The sequence below is a fragment of the Osmia lignaria genome, chromosome 4, assembly GCF_051020975.1.
Source record: "Osmia lignaria lignaria isolate PbOS001 chromosome 4, iyOsmLign1, whole genome shotgun sequence".
NCBI classification, from domain to species: Eukaryota; Metazoa; Arthropoda; class Insecta; order Hymenoptera; family Megachilidae; genus Osmia; species Osmia lignaria.
The window spans coordinates 11,671,116-11,693,297 of NC_135035.1; the positions used below are offsets into that span (position 1 = coordinate 11,671,116).

The window sequence follows — 22,182 nt, forward strand, 5'->3', positions numbered from 1 at the left end:
AGGGTGTCTCTTTTAATTAAAAACTTCCCCTGCCCCTTCGCTCAAACCCTTCTCGCGAACGAAGCGGCAATTAGACTACGGATAATCAAGAAAACGCCGAGCTTCCGGCAACTTCTTCGCTGCGATGCTTTCAAAAGGAATATGTAAACGAATTAACGAACTAATTAATCAATTAAGCAGCTCAGCGAAGTCTCGACCTGATTGTTGTGTACACAACAACGTTTCCATCTTTCTCGAGTGTTTCGATTTCGCGTCGCTTTGTTCACGAGAGAAGGAATTTAACAATTTGAATACTATAGCGATTATTCATAGTTATTCAAAATTCTCTTAATTATCAAACGTTTAATAATATTCCAAGTCGCATGAAAAGTAGCGTAATTGCACTGCGTGCTACCAAGATGGTTAAGGAACGAAATCAATTAACTCGGTGCACTTAAGCTTTCGGAATCCTGCTGGTCAAAGAAACGAGCGCCGAATAAATTTCCCTGGAATGCCGTATTCGTTGGCAGAGTCGCGATAAAAACACAGCTCCGCGACGCGACACGACGCGTCGTCGGTGAGAAGCTTTATCTCGAGGTGAACCGAGAAGCTAACCCTTTAGCCGGCCAGCTTCGACTTAATGCCGGTGTCTTTTTGCGCGCACGGTAAACTTTCCTCTTTCATTATTAGTTTATACGCGGCTAAAGGAAAGCTAGCCAGCTAAATCACGGCAATCTCCATCTACGAATGTTCACCGACGTTCACGGAGCAAGAAACTGGAACTCTTTACCCTCCACCCATTACTCTCTCGTTGCAAGGAAAATGTTATCTTCCTTGTCTTGTTTTTTAACCTTTTTAACTTTCTACTTTGTTTAATTCGATAACAGATTTCCCTCCGAGTTGCGTTAAAGCGAATAGCGGGGATGCGGTTGCATTTTGCATAACAAATGTTTAACTCCCACGCGTGTTTCTGATTTCCCCAATGTTTCTCAACGGCTGATAACAGACTGCTAACTAATACTTTTTCGATGAGGAAAATCAAGCAGCCGATTTCGAAACATAGAAAATACGTTTCTCTTTGGCGATGTCAAAAGTCCAACGCTTGTGTAACCGAGGAAAGGTGGATCGTTCGCTAGGTCGTACGCCACGTACTCACTCGTATCGATCGCTACTTTTGCCGACGGTTATCGGCCAACTTAGCGGATTCTTTTTCAAGAGATTTCGAGGAGGGCGTGGGCGGCCAGGGAGGATCAGAAGCGAGGTTGGCCTGAAAATCGTGTTGGTTCGTCGAGTGGCGATATTGCTACGCCCTTCTCTCGCCCCTCGAATTCTTTTATTTTCAAGTTACCCCGTGAACCTGTCGCGGAATTCTCGATGCACGTTCGAGGAGCAGTTGGCGGGAATGAAAATTGTCGGACACGTATTCACTTTCGACGGTCCTCGAACAACCATTCCACGAATTACAACCTTCGAATCGTCGACCAAGCGTGACCAAACGTGGACATAATTTTTCATTTATCGACGACAACAATTCTATTACAAATTTTCTAATATTCCATATCGAAACCGGAAGCTATGCATTTTTGTAAATAGAACCTAAGTGCAATCGTATCTTGCAGAGATAGGCACCGAGTAATCTTTATTATTTCGTCGTTATCGAAAGACAGAGGATTAGAAAAATAAACTGAAGCGGAAAACTTACTTTGGATATAGGCAGCACCGCTTGGATGTCGTCCTTCTGTATCTCAAGACGTGCTTGCAACTTCCGCCTTTCCGCGTGATGGTGATGATGATGCTGCATCTGCCTCTGTTGCGACCTCTGCTGCAGCTGATCCATTCCATTCACCTGAGAGTCGTTGTCCTCTTCACCCTCGTAAGCATATCGCACGCTCCACACGATACGACCACCGTCCCAGTTTCCTTCCACTCCTTCTTCGCTCGCTTCTAAAAGCATCGTCAGAATCTCCTCTGCCGACCTGGACAATCATAAGACAATGTTCTTTTTTTTTTCAATGAGTTGCGGTCACTAGTCAATTCTTCGTGCTAAATAGGTTATCAGGGGTCTCAGGTACTCGTGGTAGATAAAGAAATTGTTTACAGAAATGATTTTTTGGGATATCAAGATAAATTCTGCCACAAAACCCTCGGACTATCTCGTCTGGACGATAGAGTGATAGATAATTGTACTATGTATAAAGTATAAAATATAAAATGTTGATAATCGTATGTAAATTACAAGCTTTCCTGAGAACAATGAATGATTACTGCACAATTGTATACAGTGGAAAGGAAACTAGGAACTTGGGACAAACGTTTGGTACTTCAAAGGTACAATGCTGCATGGAGGTTTAAACAACCACAGGAAGCAACGCTAACCCTTTCAGCAGGGCAGCGTTGCTTGTCACTACGTCAGCAACACGAGACGTAGGCGTTTGCAATTAACGAACAAACTTTGTGCCAAATTAGTGTTGGACTTTCTTTGCTACATCGTGACATTACATTTAACGCTAAGTCGCGGCTATCCTGGTGTTTGCACGTTGTTTCAACTGAACATGACCATAACTGTGTTGCAGATAACGACTAAAGTCGACGCGACGCACCGCGACGAGACTCTTTCACGGATGACGAGTAAAGTCGACGTTAGACTCGTTGACCGAGTTGCAAGTAATTATCAAAGGCGACGTTAGTACTCGCAACGGAGCCATTTCACGGATGACGAGTAAAGTCGTTGTTCGTACTCAAGGAACCATTACACGAATAACAAAAGGTTCTACTAATAGACAAAGTCGAAGAATGGATAGTCGTGCGAGTACATGCAAGAAGGTTGGTTATAACAAATAAAGTCGGGGTTGGTACTCGGGAACCGTGTCGCGCGGATAACGATTAAAGTCGGCGTTAGGAGCGAAAAGGTTAAGCGTCGGTGTAGCGTGTACTCGTCGAGCTCGAAGAAGCTAACGAGGATTTCGTTGAACGAGCAAGCAGCGAGGCGAGAACAGCTCGCGTCGAGGGTATTTCTAGTTACGAGTTGGTCGGCGTTACGTAACGCGGGCGCAACGGGTCGCGTTACAAAATCGCGAATGCAGTGCAGTTACGTCCGGACACACGCATTAAAGACCCTTCCTTCTGTGGCGCCGTGCCGGCGAAACGAGAATCTACCGTAAAATCGGCGAATTCACGAGTCCAAATAACCATGCCCCTCGACGGGTTTAACAAATTGAAGAGCAGAGAACGTCCGGACGAAGATGCTCAGGGTTGCGAACAGTTACAGCTGCCCGTTCAATCGTTTATTCATTAACTGTTTACACGATACAATTTCGGATCTTAAATTTAGAACTCATTGAACAAAAAACGATTGTAGGAACAGTAAACATTATTATCGTTACTATTGTAAAAAAAATTGCCCCGTTATCACGGTTACTGATAACCATTTATTTAATGCGACGTTAAGTAAATATCAATCATTGGAAGGAAAAGGAAAAAGAAAAGGAAAAAAGCATCGCGTGCACGATAAAACATCTCCTTGACTCGAGCGATATTGAATTGAAAATAAACAGGTCCGGGATAGAATCGCGAGATCGAGCGCGAAATTAAAGAGGAACTATCGTGGATTTATCGGTGTTTCAGCGAGAACTGGGAATCGGAATTAGAACGATCGAAGGCAATAGGCTGACGCTGCTCTCGAGATCAGCTCGAAAATGGAACGAAGCGAGGAGTTAAAAGGAAAGAAAGCGAACTAAAATTAGCAGAAAGACGGCGCGGCGCGGCGCGGCGCGGCGTACGAACGAGCAAAGAATCGATAGGGAAAGCAAGCTATGATTCGAGCGACGATAGGAAAATCTTCTAGACTCTAGACCCGTACCGAGTTTTATCGAGATCATAGGTCTCGACGTTGCGTGTTTGGCGCGATCCTCGATCGTTGATCCAAAACTAGCAGAACTAGTAAACTGTTGATTTCATGGAAGCCATGGTCACGTAGTTACACTTCGGGGAAAGAAAGAGGAAATCAAAGCGGAGCATCGCAAGGGTTAGCTGCGATAACGACCATCCAATGAGCCCAGTGATACTCATTGCATTTACTTTTTTCCCTGGTTCTCTGCACCTAGCCAACATTCGATAAGATCCTTCTCCCGCTTCGATTCTCACTCGTGTCATTATTTTTTCACCGGCTTTCTGAATCCTAGGATAAAATGAGCGCAGGATACTCTTGAGAAACCTAATCATTCCCCGCTGTTGTATCTACAAGAAGCTTCCTAACGCCGTTATCGACTCGATTACCCCTCCACCTTCTCTAATAATCCAATAACAGATTAATCTAGGATGCTCCCAATCAAGCATCGTCCCATGAGTACCACTGATACACGTCAGATTGTTTTTTGACTCGTTCGACTTATCGGTCAGCAATGGCTATATAAGAAGATCGCGAGCCTGGACAGACGGACAAGTTAGATACCGAAGTATATTTTGACGAGATGCGTTCCAACGCGCTAATTATCGCCGTTCTGGCCACGACGCTGCTTCTTGTCGAAGCGCATCCGTTGGCCAACCAGGATGTGCAAGAAGAGAACAAGTTATTGAGAGTGAAATTGTATCGCGATAAAGGAGCTTTAGTTCGCGGTTGTTCGGACAAGGAGTCGTGCATGGTGGAAGAGCTGATAACAAAGGAGACAGAAAAGAACGAAGAAGACGTGGACAAGACCTTCGATACGCAGATCCAGGAAATAGGAGAAACAATCATAAGAAAGGAACGATCGAGTAAGAAGAAAAACAAGGACGACTGCAGCAGTAGTAGTAGCAGCAGCAGCAGCAGCAGTAGCAGTAGCAGTAGCAGTAGCAGTAGCAGTAGCAGTAGCAGCAGCAGCAGCAGCAGCAGCAGCAGCAGTTCTTCCAGTGACGACGACGATGATGATAATGGGAAGAGAAAGTCCAAGAAAAAAGACTGTGACGACAGCGACGACAGCGACGACGACGACGATGATTGCAAGAAGCAGAAGAAGTGCAACAAGAAAAATGACGACGACGATAGCGACGACGACAGTGACGACGATGACGACGATGAAAAATGTGGGAAAAAGAAGAAAAAGAGGAACGATTGCAACGATAACAACGACAGTGATCAAAAATCCACGCACAGGAAGCAGAAGAGAGAAGCCGAATTAACGGACAGCAGCTCTTCGAGCAGTTCATCCTCGTCCGAGGAGAAAGGCGGAACGAAGGGTAAAACACTACCAGAAAATCCTCGACAAAGACGTGATTTTCTGGCTTGATTTCGGGAGATGATACCAGAAACGAAGAAGAACAGATCCGTAATCAAAAATTGCATAAATTATCGAATGAAGTTTATGGTTTGATAGATCTAAGAAATATTTTAATGATTTTCTTATAAACGTTCGTCCATGTAATTGTTTCTATTCCTAAACACTTGTCGTAATAAAATAGAAATACGTACACATTTTTACCCAAGTGTTTTCTTTTATGTCGACCTTACCCGCCGTTTTCGCGTTGAAATGCGATAGAAATACTTGTCATATCATTTTTCGCGGAAACGCGTCCAACTTTGGTAATATAAAAGTCCTGTCGCAAAAGTGTGACGTACTTACGCGTTTGGTACTCGCGAAGCGTTCTCCTTTCGTCTTGCAGTGAACGTTGCAACCGTGTTCTTCGCATTTATTTCGCTATCGACGACCCAGTCTGGATTGCTGGATGATGCGTCTAGGATCTTTATCCCGGATTTCACCTTGGCTCTGGAACATCCATTAAATTATGATTAATTTCTAAATTGATAACTACAATATTGTATAGAAAGGGAGTGAAACGCGAAGAAGAAATAGAATGCGTGACACTGATCGTTAAAGTATTAGCAAACTTTTCTATATTATGGCTTCGGTTGTTAACGATTAACTGTTGGATGGTAGGTCGTTTGCTGCACTCGACGTGCTTCGATTTACGCTACTTCTTTAGATATTATCCAAGTAGTATTTAGGGTAGAAGTTTCACAGGGCCACGAATGACCTCGTTACCATTAATCACTATAGAATAGAGATAGATCATGCGATTATCTAGGACTTTTTTCCCGAAAAGTAATTAGCTGCGGAATTGAAATAATGAATAAAAAGGAAATTGATGATAATTGTCTTACTCCTTTAGATAACGGAACAGTACCGGCTAAAGAAATCGATAGACCAACTATAAGCGGTTGTTTCTAGCACAATGAAATTCTATTTCGTCCGTTAATCAATCGAAGATGTTACATTATTAAAAAAGAAGAAAAGCATGGCTGATGTTACGAAACGAGCGACTATTCGATTAGTCGGAGCAGAATCAGAACGAGGCCAGCGAATTTCGCGGTGCAAACAAAAACGTCCGATTGGTAGAGCGAGCGGTTCGAAAACGAGAAAGTAAACGTCGCATCGCGAGGGTTTATCGTAGTTCCGGAAATCGTTTCGAAAATGGTCTGATAAAAAAAAAAAAAAGGAAAAGAGAAAAATGTGATCACCGATCAACAGAAGGTAGACGGAAGGAAAGAACCGATAAAAATAAAAGTCGTGAAAGTGTAGCAAAAGGGAAGGTGGAGTTTTAAGCCGGAGAGACGACTGCTAAAGTTGAAGGGTTACGTGTGATTCTTCGACGCCACCCTTTTACTACTTTTCTTTTTTCTTGCAAAAACTCTGCGAGTAATTTCGTGACTGAACAATTATCTTCCCAACCCCCGCATTAACCTTCTGCGAACGATAATGCACTTGTATGTTCAAATAGAACACAATGAGATTATTAGCGTAATCAGCGCAATGCAAGGTAATAAGGTTGATCGGATCGTGTTGCATTAATAGGTGGCAACTAAATCTCGTGCCGAGAATAGCCCGGCTTTCGACTGCAAAGAATTTAATTAACCGGAAAAACCTCGTTCCAACTAGAAACGTGATAATTTTGCATGAATTAATATTTTTCTGACTGCAAATATTTGAAATGACGCGTCTCGATTGCGACACATTTTTCTGGCACGACAAACATTTTTCTGTATGAAAGCAGCCTTAACCTCGATCGCGACAGAGTTTCAACGATGATCGGTTCTCGCCTGTCGTACGTAATAACGTCATCTTCTTTTGTTCATCGCGATATTCAACGTGGGAGAAGAGAATCTGTCTCTTTCCGTCCCGTGGTCTTGCACCGGATGGCTCCTGGAATCGTTCATCGTCGGCCGCCTTGTCCCCTCGATTACAAAGTATCGGATTGAAAATTGAATTTCCTCGAGCAAGATGAAATATGGGCCTCGGAGCGAGCTATTCACGGAACGAGTTCCGTTTAGACAAATCGTTACCTCCGTCGATAACCTGTACAGGATGTTCCAAAACAACTACACCGCAAAGTTGTTCCTCGTGCCAAAACAAATGAAAAAGTTTTCTACCACTTTGCAATCTGCGGCCTCGTTTTTCGGATATAAGCGATTAAAAATCGGGTACCCAACTTCCGGGGTGCCCTGTTCGAGCCGTAGAGCAGCTGGCGTACAACACAGGGCACCCCGGAAATCGGACACCCAATAGTTAATCGTTTATTGAGGCCACACCTTGCAAAATGGTAAAAGAGATTTTGATGTGTTTCGACTCAACGCATCTGCAGTTTTTGCAATATACAAACTTTTTGAGACATCCTGTAGGATATTTTTTCTTTCTTTTTTCAAAGGAACGTTCAAACGGTGTCGATCATACACTCGACGTGCCGTTCGAACACGAACGCCTCGCAATAACCACTCGCTAGAAAATCTCGGCGTGTTTGCGTTTGAAAAATATTTTCCGCCGGTCCGATTCAATTACCGAGCGAGGACTGTTCAATGCAAAAACGTGAGCGCGACGTGGTTGATATCAATTATAAAAGAACAAAGGGAGCAAGAGAGAACAGAGCATCGTGTTTAGATTTTGAATTTGAAATTTTTCAAACTCTGGAAAATTTATCACCGAATTCCGTTGTTGGATCAGGATCGTCGCTGAATTGTGGGACTTTCTTGGTACAGTTTTCTCAACTCGTCGCAGCAAGTCGCGCAAGAGTACGATAAATGGTCTTTGAGAAAGTTGGCAACTTCGAGACGTTAATAATGAGAGCTGTACGCCATGGTACACCGGAAACGATGCAATTAAAATGTCCAAAAAACGCGGATTAACGCGCAGAGAAGAGCGCTGCAGACAAGTGGTCCCGTTAATACGTTTTAATTATCGCGCGCGTTACCTCTTCTAATCCTCTTCGTCGAAAAAATTAATCCGGCCCATAATTAAACGCGCGTCAAAAGGACCTACTCTGGTGTGCACTACGTTTGAACCTTTTGTGGTCCAAGTGTACTTCACAGCCACGTCGTTCGTGCTCGAAAGATTATTATTAAACCGTTAAACAGTAGGTGTAATAATGTTCGAGTAATAAAAGCAGCGTAATAAAGGGGGGAAAAGAAATGAAGAGAGAACATTCTGGGATTATAGTTCTCTCACTGCAATATGCATGTCATACATGTTAATTAGCAATAAAGTTGAGAGACCGTGAAAGCTCTAATCGGGTTCGAGGAGGAACGACAAACTCGAAAAACGAAGTTTCTTTACGTTTCGTGGCTCGTTCGAAATTCACAGAAGAAGTTTAAAAAGGAGAAACGAAACGAAGTTTAAGCGAGTTGAGAGGCGCGCGAGCGGATCGACCTCGAGGAAGCAAATACCGAGTCGATCGGTAGCCTCGTCACGAAACGAAAGAAAAAGAGCAGCTGCTCGTTCGATGCCGCTCGAAAGGACATTTCCACGGAACGCTACAATCCGGCGTCGCGGCGCCGCGCCGCGCCGCGCCGCGTCGGCTCGCCTACGACTCTCCTCGCTGCGAGTCTTTGCTCCCGAGAATTCACGCTCCAGTTACGTGACCGGGTCATGGGGTCGGCGTTACGGGGAAGTTACGATGCTAGAGGAAACCTGCCTCTCCGTCTATCCGACGCCACGTCAGACGAATATCTATGCGCTTCGCGCGCTACTCTCTCGTCTCGAGTGTGTTACCAATCGCGTTGGACCGTTTCGCCCAAGCGTTTTACGCTTTGCTACCGCAGGCTCTGCTGTATAGCAAACGAACCTCCGATAACGTGCAATCGTCTCTCTATCGAAATTTTTGCTCTGGCCTCGTTGCAAAGGTAAAAGGACTGATGGAAATCTTATTTCGGCCGGTAAAAGAATTTTACGAATTTCACGTAACGAAGGAAACCTTATGCGACCGCCTTGCGTGTATTTTTAGCGCTTCATTTTACTTAAAATTACACTGCGAGCCCGTGTCAAAGAATCCATCAATTGGAACGAATCAATTTCCCACCGCACTTTCGTTCTTCTCGTTTATAATTGCTAGGAAAAACGCGTTTCCGAGGGTGCGGCGCGAAATCGATAGCCGCGACACGGACAATCGGTCGCGTGAATTATCGAGAGATCGGTGCACCCATGCCGCCGCCGGTGCAAATAGAATCTGCAGAAGGGGGATAAAACGGTCGTTAATTCGATGGACGATGCAAAACAAGCGGTAGATTCGATTTACGGCCGCCACCGATCGAGTAAGTCTTCTCGCTTTAGCCTCGTTCCATCTAGCCGGTAAACTTGCGTGGTTTTTCTCGAAAGAACAATTTCATTTTCATTTTGCCTTTATAATATGACCTATTATTACCTATATATAGGAGAAGCGGTTGGTCAGGAGAGTCAGAGGATCATCACGCGTTCGTCTTTTTCCAAATCGAATTACACCTGGACGAGGTCGATTATCCGCAGCAAACGAAGCAACCCCTGTCAGTCGGGCAGAGGGGTAATTAAGTTAACCTCGGTTGGGAGCAAATTAGGGTTAGGAAAGGTTAGGTGGAGTGAGGAGGTCGTTTGGCCGCGATATCCAAGCGAAATGGCCAGCCAACGCGAAGGGGAAGCGTTGTAAAAACGTCGACAGGGAGAGACAAGAATTGGCTGGGCTTTTGAAAAGAAGCTTGCACAAAAGAAGGGGTTGGTTCCCTTTTGCTTCGACGCTGTTGTTGCTCGTTGAAAAGCAAGCAGAGGGGGGTGGACGTAAAATGGCAAGCCGGTTTCCGTCGATGCAATTACAAGTTCGAATCAAGTTATTTCCGCGAGACCATCGACGGCATTTACATACAAATCGGCGACGTGCAAAGCGGTTGCTATCGGGGCCATCTCCCGCGCCCGCCAAGCATTCTGGGGAACCGTTGACGAACGACCGGTGTCGGGCAAGCGGCCACAATTTATTCAATGACTACCACCGTTCGCGAATCGATCACCAACTGAAACGAAACGAAACGAAACGAAACGGAACACCGACCACGCCAGTCGATCGCGAGAAACGCGTTCGCTCGATTAAACTTCAACCTGTCACCGATAATTCGCCCGATAATTATGATCGATACCGGAGGACGAACCCGAAGGATGGGGCTAAACCTGCCAACCGTTTCCGAACCATCCTGACCAGATCATTTGGAGATATTACGGTTGAAATAACGATGCATCGCGCTTTTAGCTCTTAGCTCTAAACTCAGTGTCCATCAATTACACGGCACTCTGTATAAAATTCCTTCAGTCTAACGTGGAAGTAGATATCGTGAAAATAAAACTCAGCAACTGTTGGTGGAGGCGCGGAGGGGACGGTATATAAAATAACTCGACATTTTTCAGATAAAACTCGCGGTAGCTATGCGAGCAAAAATTCCTTTATCTCTGTAGCAGTGTAAGTAAGCTCGCTGGGTAATCGAATTTCTAAGCAACTCGAGATCACGCTCCTCGCACCGCTCGTGATTTCTTCTTAAGAGATAGGGTAACCTCCCTTTCCTCTCACTGATAGAGATACGAATCGCGTATCTTCTCCCAAGAGGTTATCTCCCGATAAAATCTTTCCATTGTTACACGTTCATCGTGATACGTCACACTTTAACACGATGCTTTTCAAAAATCGAACATTTTTCCTGAAAAATTGCGATGATATATAAAAACAGGGCCACGACGAAGCTGTTGAAAGTTGACGGATGTCGATTACCGTCACACTGACGTTTTCTCGTTACCAGCACGAATAAAACGCGGTGAATGGAGAAGGAAACGGCTGGAGAGTTTACTAACAATGAAAAGGTTATAACTTTACGCGGCTCCTCGACAATTCATCCAATTAGGAAATTTTTGTCCCCGCTTGCCGTTCCACTTTCTGACCGGGCGCAGAATTCTCTGCTACTCTCGAGGGTGCATTAAAGCAGTTTCCGGTGGACGTTCACGCGCAAGAAAAAAGTCAGCAAGTTCAGCAGCGAGGAAGCAGGTAAAGCGAATAAAGTGAATTTCAGTCGGTCTTTGCCGCGTTTCATCGCGTGTTTCCCGACCGTTGCGTTGCGTGTATTAACAAAAACGAAATAGACGTTGCAACTGACTTGAACCACGAGCTAAAAACGAAGAAGCTCCGCAAGCGTTTGACTCGAGCCACCGTTGTCTGGCGTGTTTCTTCGTCGCGAAAATTGCTTCGACTTTCTCGTAATTACTTTTCCAACGGCTTCCAGCTACGCCCAAAAGAAGCGTCAAGAGTTTCAGAGCCTTTCTAAATAACTAGCCCACCCTTTCTACCCGTTAATTCGCTGTTGCATAGTCTGCCACTGTGAAACTTCTTAAACCGTGCGACAACGCAAAACCTCGACGTTTAAAATATCTTCGTGACAGCGCGTTTAATGCTGACTGATGCTGATCAGTTTAGCAGTTCTCTACTAAAGAAAGTAGAGGAGAAACAACAGAGGTATTGGTGGTTCGTTTAGTTTGCATTATTCGTGTCTGACAGTCAGCAGAATCTGTTAGGTAAACTCCGTGGTATTCATTTGAGCATTCGGCCTGAATGAACGGATCAGCTCCCCATCCTCGCTATTCAAACCTTTGCTCATTCGAGGCGAATGTTCAGATGAATACCCCGTCTAAACAATACATAGTATGCTCGAATGTATACACTCTTGACGTATGTGTACACTGTTAGTACACCGCCCGATGCTTCGAGTTTAAACCGCGTCCAGTAGGATAAATATCCCGACGACGTCTCGTCAGCATTGTAGCTATCCTCATTAAAAGACCGAGTACATCGAGATAATTTAATCATAAAGTAAACTAAGCCTTATTCCACAGAGTGGGCAATTTAAAAATGACTTACCTCAGGTAGACACCAATGATCAATGGTGGCCTGTCCTGTCTCGGATCGGTAGCCTTGGTGGGATGCAGAAAGGCGGGAACGTGCAACCTGGAGCGCGGATAGAGGGGTCCATGGGGCACTAGCAAAGTCAGCGAATCGCCCTCCTTGAGTTCCTTGTAATCAGCTCGATTCGGGGCCAAAGGTACTTGCCCTAGCGGCGTGACGGGCTGAATTTGCACTCTGGGTCTGCAGAAACCAGCCCCGCTGTCGACGGAGCCTGCCTCCTCTGTTCGCGGCTCGAGCACCGAGTAAGCGACCTGCACGAGCCTTGGCAGGCTCTTGGCGACCTTGACCCGACCGGAAGCATCGGGAGGCGGTAACGGTGCCCACCAATCGGCGGGTATGGTGATCTGTGCCAGACAAACACCGTTCTCTCCATCGGGGCTGCAGGCTGCGGTAAGCGCGGATGACGAGGACGAATAAGGAGACGAAGAAGAAGAGTAACTTCTACCGTTGCTTCTGTTCGCTGTGCTCCTGGACGGAGATGCCAGACTCGCGTGCAGAACCACGCAGACCCTCTGATGTCGGGCCAGTAGCAACTGGCGCCTTCCGCCTGCTTCGCTTCCGGCATGAAAGAGTACTCTTAGCACCGGTGAATCACGCGGCACGCTGTTTCCTACCAGATGAGCGGACATGTCCAGGTGGCGTGCGCCTAACTCTTGCGCGTCCAGAATCGTCGCAGCCGTCAGGTTTCGCCTGGTTTCCGGACCCGGAAGCGCGTCCAACGGGTCCGGAACTATATAGCGAGCCGGTACGGTCTGCTTGGTGCTAAACGGGCCATAAGTAGCTCTCACCGAGACCGGCTCGCTCGTTTGAAAGACCGTGAACTTGTCTATCGAGAGGACGGAACCAGGCGGTGCCGATGGAACTCCACCGTTCCCGCTCGACGTCGATCCCGTCGACGGAGATATCGCTGGAACCGAATCTCCTCTAACAGGATAGTATTGCCTCGGTGTGTGTTTCAGGAAGAATCCGCCGTCTTTGTTCTCGAAATGAACCTCCACCGAGGCTGCCACGTCTGAAACGAGAAAAATAAAAGTTTCCGTTAGAGTCGGAGACCACACGGCACACGATCGTATACATCGGTAGGTGTGTTGAACAAATTGAATGAAAGATAAAAAGAATCGCGTTGGAAGGAGCGGACCAGCGAGCGGGTAGCGTGAAAGATAAGCGAACAGAGACCGAATTGGCCTCACCTTTCCACGCGTTTTCCTTCGCTCTACGGAAAAGGGTGTGCGGGCAGCTGGCGCTTAACGGAGGATTTCCCTGGAAATTTATGTCCGGATCGAGCGCAGCCGCGCCACGCTACAACCATACAACACCACACCATGCCACGCCTCACCTTGTCGATTTACAACCTTTCCGTTCACCTGTGTAGACTTTCGAACGCGCATAAGTACAGCAACTTTGTTTCAGCTGGAGAAATTCCCAAACTATGCCTTATCGAGAACGCTACCGTGACTCTCGATCAACCAGCAGAACGGATTCTTCGATTTATCGAACGGGGCCGCGAGAAAAGTAACGTCGTATCGAGGAAATTCTTGATATTTCTACACGACTTTCCACTCGAACTTCTATCTGGGACATTTTTATCGAGATCCGAGTATCCGAGTTGAAGCGCGCTCCCTCGTGTAATAAGCTGGACACGGGAGGCTCGAAACAAAATTACAACGAAATGGATCCTTAGACTTTAGCCCTTTCCTTACTTCCTACATCGAAGTTAAGCCCTTCGCTGTTCTTCCTTCGTTTCTATGTTAATTCGAGTCGACTAATAAATTCTGAAAATTACTCGGATGTAATAGAAACGCTCGTCGTCTCGTGGATTTATTAACGCCCTAAGGAAAACACAGAGCAGTTCTTGTTAAATTAATTTCGACCGCTTAGGCGACAACGACTAGAATAGCTTAATTCGAAGAAAGTTCTATTCTGTTTCTCGCACAGTCAGATCTATCCGAATACATACTTTAAGTAGACTTTAACTAGCTACCTAGATAGCCTTATCAACAAGTCCGCTAACAAATCCCTTTCTCTCTCTCCCTACAACTACACCAGTGTAGTGTTAAACAGCTGAATATTTGATAAATCGTTTCGCTTAACGAACAGGAGTGTGTTCAGGTCATTGGACAATGATCCAGAACTCGCAGCAGCGGCAAACGAATTTATTATTCACGATTTTATTCGATGTTCGGGTACATTGTTTCCAAGGATCGATGAGGTTCGTCTAGCTCGTGAGCGACGCAGTTCCCCAGGCTCCATGGCGAATTCAATCGAACGGAGGCACGTCGAACCACTGGTACTCCTTCGGTTGGCTGGTGTCCAGTTCGTACTCCAAACAAGTCTTCATACTGTTGGGGATCATTAAAGTTGTCCGCTTGAAACGACTCAAGCTCGAAATCAAGCTTGCACGAAGGGATCGTGAAGCTGATAACTGCGTTTAATGTCGCGTTTAACGAGTTAGACTTACAATATGCCGGTCTCGCGTTTGCATTCCACGATCGGATAATCCTCGCGGAAGCACCGAGTGCCTAATCGGGTGAAGTATATGTATCCTATTTTATGACCTATGCCATCCTCCGATTTAGAAAGACAATCATAAAATTTCTCGTCGCACGCGCAATCTAACCTGTTAAACAAATTGTCTACTGTCACTTTCCTTTGTTAACGAACAACATCTTATATTCTGGTTCCCTCTACGCATCTTTCCAAACGATTAATATCACATTCAGAGCTTTGTGATTTATGGCACAGCCTAGTAGCATATAACTAACGCGAATTACGCCTAATCGCGCGCTATTTCTCACCGAACGTTGGACACTAAGACAGGGAAAAAATTCTGTGTGGGCGTTCACGCGAACCTGACATTACCGCGATCGTTAACGTTCCGCCTCGAAACGGTCGCGTGTTACGACAAAAGTTGCTGTACGTTCAAAGGCCTGCACGCGGTTGCGTCAGACTTGAAAACCACCGACCCCTTTCGCTGGAACAGAGAGGGTGTATCGAGCGAGGTGAAAGGCGTTTATCGAAGAAACAAATAGTTCAACCCTTTCGAAAACTGTTTGGAGTATGCGTTGAAGGAACTGAGAAAGAATAAAAATGAATAAAATTTGAAAGAAACCTGGTGTAGAAGGCGGTATTAGTCAATCCGTGTTTACTTTGAAAAGCCTCGATCACGTCGGGGCACATATCGTGGTCCCGGCAGCAGGCGTCTGTCTCGTTATATGTCCCTAGCTCGTTCGGATTCGATGCCTTGCTACCGCTTCCGCACCATAGTGTCCCTGCCGGAAGGAAGTTTCAGAGAACGTGCAAAGCTGCTAACGAACGAGCTGGTCTACGATACCATCTCGATCTTTTCTCACTGCTTATATGCTCCTGTCTACAGATTTTTCTTGCCGTTCTTCCTCTCTTACCTGGGTATATCAGATCTATTCTCTCCGTCACTTCCGGTAAATTGTTGCTGCCGATTCTATTCGCGTCGCTAAGGTACATGGACCATGCGTGAACATAATCGTCGAGACAAAGGCAGAGCACAAGAATCGTGGAAAGTCTCGGAAGCAGCATCGTTCACGTGAAAAGAAGATGAAACGGAACAACGAGAGTTCTGCAAAGCAGCCTCTTCTGAGAAAAAAATGGCGACAAGCACGAGGAAAGCGGTTCCTTCCGGCGCGGGGCGACGCTGTTCGCGGAACGTGCGCACACCTCGTCGTTCCTCCAGTTTATATGAAAAAGCTCGGCCCCCCGTACGACCCAGTTTCGTCGCATCTAATCGTGAAAATTACGGTCGGCGTACGAAATGGGCGACCACCGGGTTCATCGCGATAATCACGCGACAAAATTCGAATCGCGACGCGGGGAAAACAAGTCCGGAAACGGGCTACCTGACGCTCGATCTACCCCCCTCGAACGCGCATAAATTTAACAACTGGTCGTCCAAGTAATTTATGCGTCGGTTAAAAGGGTAAACATCGTGTGCACTGGTGCAGGCGTTTCCATCGGTTTAATAACTTTTCGTGACGCGAAATAAAACGCTTCGATGTTTTATTGCCGCACGCCGCGTCGAGTCACGCAGTTGCCACCGAACGAGTACTTTAATGATCTTCGCCGTGTAAATTGCTCGTTAGTTCGAATAACGGATGAACGGACGAGGGGTGGAGGGTGAAACGGTTCGTCGTATCGGGCTTCTGATAAATACACGCGTCCAAGCAACACGTGTCTCTTTTGGACGTCGTTCTTTTACGCGAGAAATTCAAGAGACGACAAATGGCATCGGCCAGAGTGTACAGTGGTCAGAGTGTTCGGAAAGTAATGATCACGGGTTATAGAGGTGAATCTCTACAGAATACTAAATTAGGACGTTTCCTACCGCTAGAACAATCAAAGCCGATAAAATATGACGAATAGCAACGGTTGTTCTGGTGTTAATTTAGTTCACTCTCTGTATAAAGCGACGACGACGAGAAACAAATAAAACACGACTCTTTTGCAGCGAACGTCAAAGGATTTTCGAGAACAGAATGTTCCTGCTCAACGTTCAAAGATGTCAGATATTTACTGCGCCGAGCAAATTAAAATTCCGCCTACGTTTGCGCATATTTTGAAATTGTACGCAAAGGCAGCAATTCGTACGCAACCCTATGATCTTCTGCAGTGGACGTGTGCTTATTTCCATGCCCTCGCGAACAACGAGGTGCCTCCTGTGAAGGCAAGTATACAGAAAATCAAGAAATTCTCTTTCAAATCTAAAGGGGTTGCGAAGATTAGGGATTAACCTTTTTTGTCGCGGACGACGTATAGCTTATTTATCGAGTTTCAGGCGATTGATTTGAGATTGATATGCGATTAATTACACAATAGATGTCGCAACAAAGGATTGAAACGTCTCTTTAGAAGGTCTTCTGAACTGCATAACCCGTTTGGCATAAAGTCGTGTAGAAAATTCGCCTGACACGTTCAGTCCCGCGGTCCTTTGTCTCGAGCGTATCGCTGACGTGTCTTTTTCCGCGTCCCTATTATCTTACAAAGGGTTGATTAAAGTCGGTAAATTAAAGCGTAGCTCACTTACTTGACTTTGTTCTCTCGTTCGAGTGTCGTCGTTAACCGTAATCTTTTCTATTGCTTCCATTGTACGTTCTATATATTTTATCTGCTTCCATTGCTGGGCCCGTAATTAAGTGGACAGATAAGTGAATAAATCCACTGACTGAATTTAATTATTCAAGCATCGGGTTAATGGCGTTGGTCAGCTTACGTCTTCGAGTCCGTTTAATCGGACTTGGTCAATCGATGCTACTCGATTCGACACCGTAAATGTATCGAATAAATTGCACGAGTCTCGAAGAAACGGTTTCTACCGTACGATTTTCGAAGGTGATTAAGAATTTCGCACCTGGAACCCAATTAATTTTCAACGATTCCCGGGCGTACCATCGTGCAACCAACTCGAAACGTAGCCGGACCGCAAACGGCACGGTTAACGGACCAAACTAGAGGAAAACGATTAAATCGGTTAATTGAACCGATCGCAATAAATTAATTCGTTCGATCCGAACGGATATCGTGTATCGTTTTTGGTGAGACCTTTCCTTGCTACCTTGATACATTATGAACCAGGAGATTCGAGAGCCTTGAACTATCGGATTCTCCTATTTTTCTAGCTGCTCTCTCGAAGGATTTTTCATTCGCTGGAACAGCGGAAGCAACCTCGAACCGACGTAAAACGCTTGTCCGTGACCCGATACGATACATAGACGAAGGATTGTAAGGGCGAAACTGTCGGCGATATTTTTCTATGCTCCGCTTCGATATCCAGATCGCTCTCGTTTCAAATAAACCGTGTAGACACGCTGACTAACGCTACGAAAACGACGACGATGTTTTGAGAAGGGTACGGTCGATGAAATCTTCAATTTCACCCTTTGCGAACCAAATTTTCTACGTAAAATATTGTTACAAGTAAAAGCTTTATCAGTTAATTCAAGCTGAGACTATTGAGAATCGAGCACAAAGTTAAAACCAATAAACTTAACGTCATTAAATCGCTGAACGTTATATATGACCTAACGTGCGGCGATCGAAAGAATCGCTGACCATGAATTGTCAGCCTACCTTTATTTCCATAGGAACGATTGGAGTACCCTCCCTTCACTCACCCTTCGGGTATCACCCCTGGCTACCTGAGGACCCTTTTGAACGCGTTCGGTCGCGTGGAGAAAATCTGCCTGACGAGTTTGCTGTTGAGGTGGCAAGGCATTGCACTATCCGAAGCAATCCTCTTCCAGATTTTATCGGTGGGCAAATTTTTACCAGCTAGGGAATGCCACTTTTACAAATTCCTCGCGATCGCTTGCGGATTCCTCGGCAAGGTAAGCTGTCTGCCTCGAAAATAGAAACTCTGTCGCGTGAAATACCGAAAATAGAACGAGTCTATATGTACGCTCTTCGTTGCCCTTCACGGCTGATCTTTATCGTATCCTAGCAAACGATATTTTTAGAAGGTTCTACTAATCTATTCTAAAGCAAGATCGATAAAGGAGAAGTACGTTTTGTCGCTGCGAACGTGTGAACAGGAGATGGCATAAGCGGCAACATTTTTTGCCGTTGTAAACGATTAGTCGAGGTCGAGACAGCAAAATCGTGTGGTATTCTAAACAATGATCCCCCTCGACGTTCTCTGTCTGCAAGAATTCGATCGTTGAAAGCGTAACAGATGGAAACAATTCGCTCTTTGTTCGAGACCGCTCCGATTTACAACGGGTCACCAGCGAGACAAAACATTCTCCTAATTGATCTCTTTTTGTCACCGGTCGGAAAGAACGTTTTGTTTGCCGCCTTGTTGGCATCACAATGCTGTATCAAATATAAACGAAACGTATTATTAAACTATATTAGTCTGTAAATGCATTGATTCAAGAAAGATTATCACAGACAATCTCGTTTACATTTGATTCGCAGCTCGTGCCTCAACGTTCCTCCGGGATGTATTTAATTCATGAACTCGTAATAGGAATCGATGAATCATCGTTACCGGTTGAATTAAATTAATCACCGGCCATTGTTGCCAGCTACGAATCGTCCGCCAATTCACATGCACCCCTTTGTACCACATTTCGCACAGAATCTGCTCGAAACGATGGTGTACGTGTGCGAATTGCTGACGGAAGAGCCAAAAGGTGGTTCCGCGATGATACCTCTGTTGACCTTCCTCGACTTGTACGTGTTCCTGGCCGAACTGGATTGCAGTGGTGAATGTACCTGCGCGGCCGAGGATCGGAAGGACACGGAGCAACTTTTTCGCCCTTGCGGACCGAGTACCGATTCCGACCAGACCAGCACGCTGGATTCGAAATTATTCCAGGTGTCGTCCACCACGGTGGAAGAGGTAGATACATTCTTTTTTCGCTAAAAATGGCTAAGAAACCGTGGAGGTAAGGGTAATAGCGGATTCGCGATGGGGTGTTTGATAGGGTGATCGATACAGATTCGATTTCACTTATCTTTCATAGGCTCGTAAAATTTAGTGGCTCGTCTATAAGAAAATGACAACGACGGGAAAAAATTGATGGTATTTCTAAATTTTGCATGACACCCGGTATACGAGAGTTATTACTTTCGCGTGTAAACCGTGTCCTAAATTCTGAGGAAACGTCGGATATTCAGCCTTCCGGAAGCCTCTAATAGTGGTCGAAGGAAAAAAAATTAAAATTAACGAGTTTTCCAGTGAGAGAAAAGCCAGCCACCGTGTTTACCCGAGTAATGAAATTAGTATCCTCATTAGTAGCCTCGGGTTGTTACGTGATGGACCGGTGTAGTCGAGGTTGGCAACGAAAGGGTTAAAAAGAGGAAAATCGTAGGCGACCACGAGCGATTTACCCCGGTATTATTGACCGTGTTAGCTTATTCAAAGTGGCGAATGATTTTTCGAGCTATTCCAGCTTGTCCAACGATTAATGGAACGGAAAAGGCTGTGCGAGGACTCGCGTCGAGTGCTCTCATCCTGGCGATGGCCAAATATAATTTCGTTAATAACGCACCGATGCAAATGGAATCGCGCGCAATCGAAACACAGAAGGGTTGGGTGGGGGGGGGGGGAGAGCAGGAAATAATTACTGGATGCGTCGAACGCGCTATTTTCCGCGTTCCAGCGCGATGCAAACCCGCTTTAGAGCGTACACTAGGAAACGGGAACGCGATGGACAAATTTACAGAAGACCGTTTCGATTGTAGCATATTCTAACGGCGAGATTGGTCGACTCTGTTAGAATCGATCGAGCAACGTGCCGATTCTGACGGCGGACGAAAACATCGATTACCTGGGAATTAACCCTCTGATTACCGAAGGCACGAAACCCGTATATATACGTTTAGCACAGAGTTAATGCTTTCACCTTTTCAATCGAGCTATCAATCAGGCGGAAGACACCGGTCAGCAGGATATTTGCGGGTTTACCGCCAGCCAAGACAGTCGATCAACGGAGACATTGCAAGTTCTTAAAGAATTCGGAGTTGACGCGAGGACCTCGGAAATTGATGTACTGTATCAGGAAAAGGAAAAGGAACAGCAACAGCTTCCTCGGGAGGAAGAGAAGATCGAAGCTGACATGATCGATCATACAGAACACGAAGAGAAAAAGGAGGTTCGTAAACGAACAGAACGTATATGTATAGTCTCGCCAAAACGTTTTTGAAACATCCTATGCAAACTACAAGATTGAATCTCTGGTTCTCTATGTTCGAGGAACGCTAAAAATATAATCCCTTTTAATTTCGCTGGAAACGAGTTGGTCGTTTGCTCGTCGCTCGTTATAATTTTTCTTTGGCACAGTAAACGGTAATCGTCGCTTCCAAACCGAAAGGCTGTTTACCTACACCAGCCCCGGCGAAAGTTAATCACGTTCGGGCGAGCAATTTCTCTCCCACGTTCCTCTATAAAACGTTGAATATTTCAGTCAGCTCAGCCGGAAATCAGCCCGACAGAAGAAAAACGCGAAAGCATGCAGCACGCTGATCATACCGGTCGTGCATCAGCTATCACTGAAAGCATCGCTGATCAACAGGACACTCCTGATTTTCCATTCTTCGACATGGACGATGTCTACGACAGAGACGAGGAACCGTCCTCCTTCGGCGAGGAGGGAAGCGTAGAAGAATCGATGTCCCTTCAACGGCTGGACGACGATTACAAGTCCATCGGCCTCAGAAATATTCTTGAAGGTATTTGCGAGTGTCTGGAGCCGGTTCCAGAAACGGTACGCACCCCTACGCCACCTCCACCACCCGACCCTTTCGAAGAGTTTTTGAAAAGAATGAAAACTGAAATAGAGGAAGATCGTCTTCAAATGTTTTTTCGAGTGCCTGGGATCGGTCGACCGGTGTCCGCGAATCGTGTCACGGCTGTTGGAATATGGCTGGCGGATTGTGGTCGTCGTCAAGAAGGGATGGTCGGACCGCGGAACATCACGCACTTTCTTTGCCCGGAACTTGAGGATACTCGTGATAATAGCGTGTCCACTAATATGACAATTTGAAGCTTCATGCAAAAGTGTACATCTTCCATGGGACAACAACTATTTTGGGATATAAGCGGTTGAAAATTGGATTTTCATTACCTTCGAAGACTTCGGTGTCTTAATTAACTTTTCGAAGAATCGCCTATCTAAACGATGCTTATTACTTTTGCAACGTCCTGTACGCACGCTTTACTCGCTGCACTTGCACGGATCTCGTTCGGGTGCATAATGAATCAGTGGCGTTCGACTCTCCCAGAGAGTGGATGGTTGCAACCCCCTGCAACGCGTATTTTCTCCTCTCTCTCTCTCTCTCTCTCTCTCTCTCTCTCTCTCTGTTTGGCCGGTTCCGTCGAGGGCACGAGACCCATGATAAAGTCGTCCTTCTCCCACCGGCTGACTAACTCCACCGTAATGGCCGGGAATAGTTTCCAATCGATCGATCGGGACGAGTGCCTCTTCAGTCGGCGTCGAGTACGGAAAAAGGACCACCTCTACACAG

The 22,182-nt window shown here is 45.8% G+C and overlaps 3 protein-coding genes across 7 annotated transcripts in view; 1 reads left to right on the top strand and 2 right to left on the bottom strand.

Moving 5' to 3' along the window:
- Positions 1–22,182, bottom strand: part of dtn (transmembrane protein 132C dtn) — a 60,811-nt gene that overhangs the window by 10,618 nt on the left and 28,011 nt on the right. For all 5 annotated transcript variants that reach the window (XM_076688039.1, XM_034322042.2, XM_076688038.1 and 2 more), the window contains 3 exons: positions 12,142–13,198; positions 5,577–5,720; positions 1,682–1,955 (listed from right to left, as the gene is read on the bottom strand). In XM_076688039.1, the coding sequence (XP_076544154.1) occupies positions 1,682–1,955; positions 5,577–5,720; positions 12,142–13,198 (1,475 nt within the window). The remainder of the gene's footprint in view (positions 1–1,681; positions 1,956–5,576; positions 5,721–12,141; positions 13,199–22,182) is intronic.
- On the bottom strand, positions 13,220–16,751 carry Pla2 (phospholipase A2). Its single transcript, XM_076688044.1, has 4 exons — positions 15,588–16,751; positions 15,296–15,455; positions 14,645–14,803; positions 13,220–14,525 (listed from the first exon to the last, which is right to left on the bottom strand). Exons 1-4 carry the CDS (start codon positions 15,736–15,738, stop codon positions 14,444–14,446), a joined length of 552 nt encoding a protein of 183 aa, XP_076544159.1. The 5' UTR covers positions 15,739–16,751; the 3' UTR covers positions 13,220–14,443.
- On the top strand, positions 16,744–21,701 carry LOC117603182 (uncharacterized). The gene is made up of 5 exons (XM_034322067.2): positions 16,744–16,879; positions 18,297–18,539; positions 19,292–19,555; positions 20,586–20,810; positions 21,123–21,701. The coding sequence occupies exons 3-5, from the start codon at positions 19,307–19,309 to the stop codon at positions 21,699–21,701; spliced, it is 1,053 nt and encodes a 350-aa protein (XP_034177958.2). The 5' UTR covers positions 16,744–16,879; positions 18,297–18,539; positions 19,292–19,306.

What these genes read in the sequence shown, in the direction of transcription:
- Pla2 (XM_076688044.1), bottom strand. Translation starts at nt 15,738, where the DNA reads ATGCTGCTTCCGAGACTTTCCACGATTCTTGTGCTCTGCCTTTGTCTC. An exon ending in AATAGATCTGATATACCCAG is followed by an intron (nt 15,456 to 15,587) that starts GTAAGAGAGGAA and finishes TCCTTCCGGCAG; the next exon opens with GGACACTATGGTGCGGAAGC. An exon ending in AATACCGCCTTCTACACCAG is followed by an intron (nt 14,804 to 15,295) that starts GTTTCTTTCAAA and finishes TTTGTTTAACAG; the next exon opens with GTTAGATTGCGCGTGCGACG.
- LOC117603182 (XM_034322067.2), top strand. Translation starts at nt 19,307, where the DNA reads ATGGTGTACGTGTGCGAATTGCTGACGGAAGAGCCAAAAGGTGGTTCC. An exon ending in CGTCCACCACGGTGGAAGAG is followed by an intron (nt 19,556 to 20,585) that starts GTAGATACATTC and finishes GCTATCAATCAG; the next exon opens with GCGGAAGACACCGGTCAGCA. An exon ending in AACACGAAGAGAAAAAGGAG is followed by an intron (nt 20,811 to 21,122) that starts GTTCGTAAACGA and finishes TGAATATTTCAG; the next exon opens with TCAGCTCAGCCGGAAATCAG.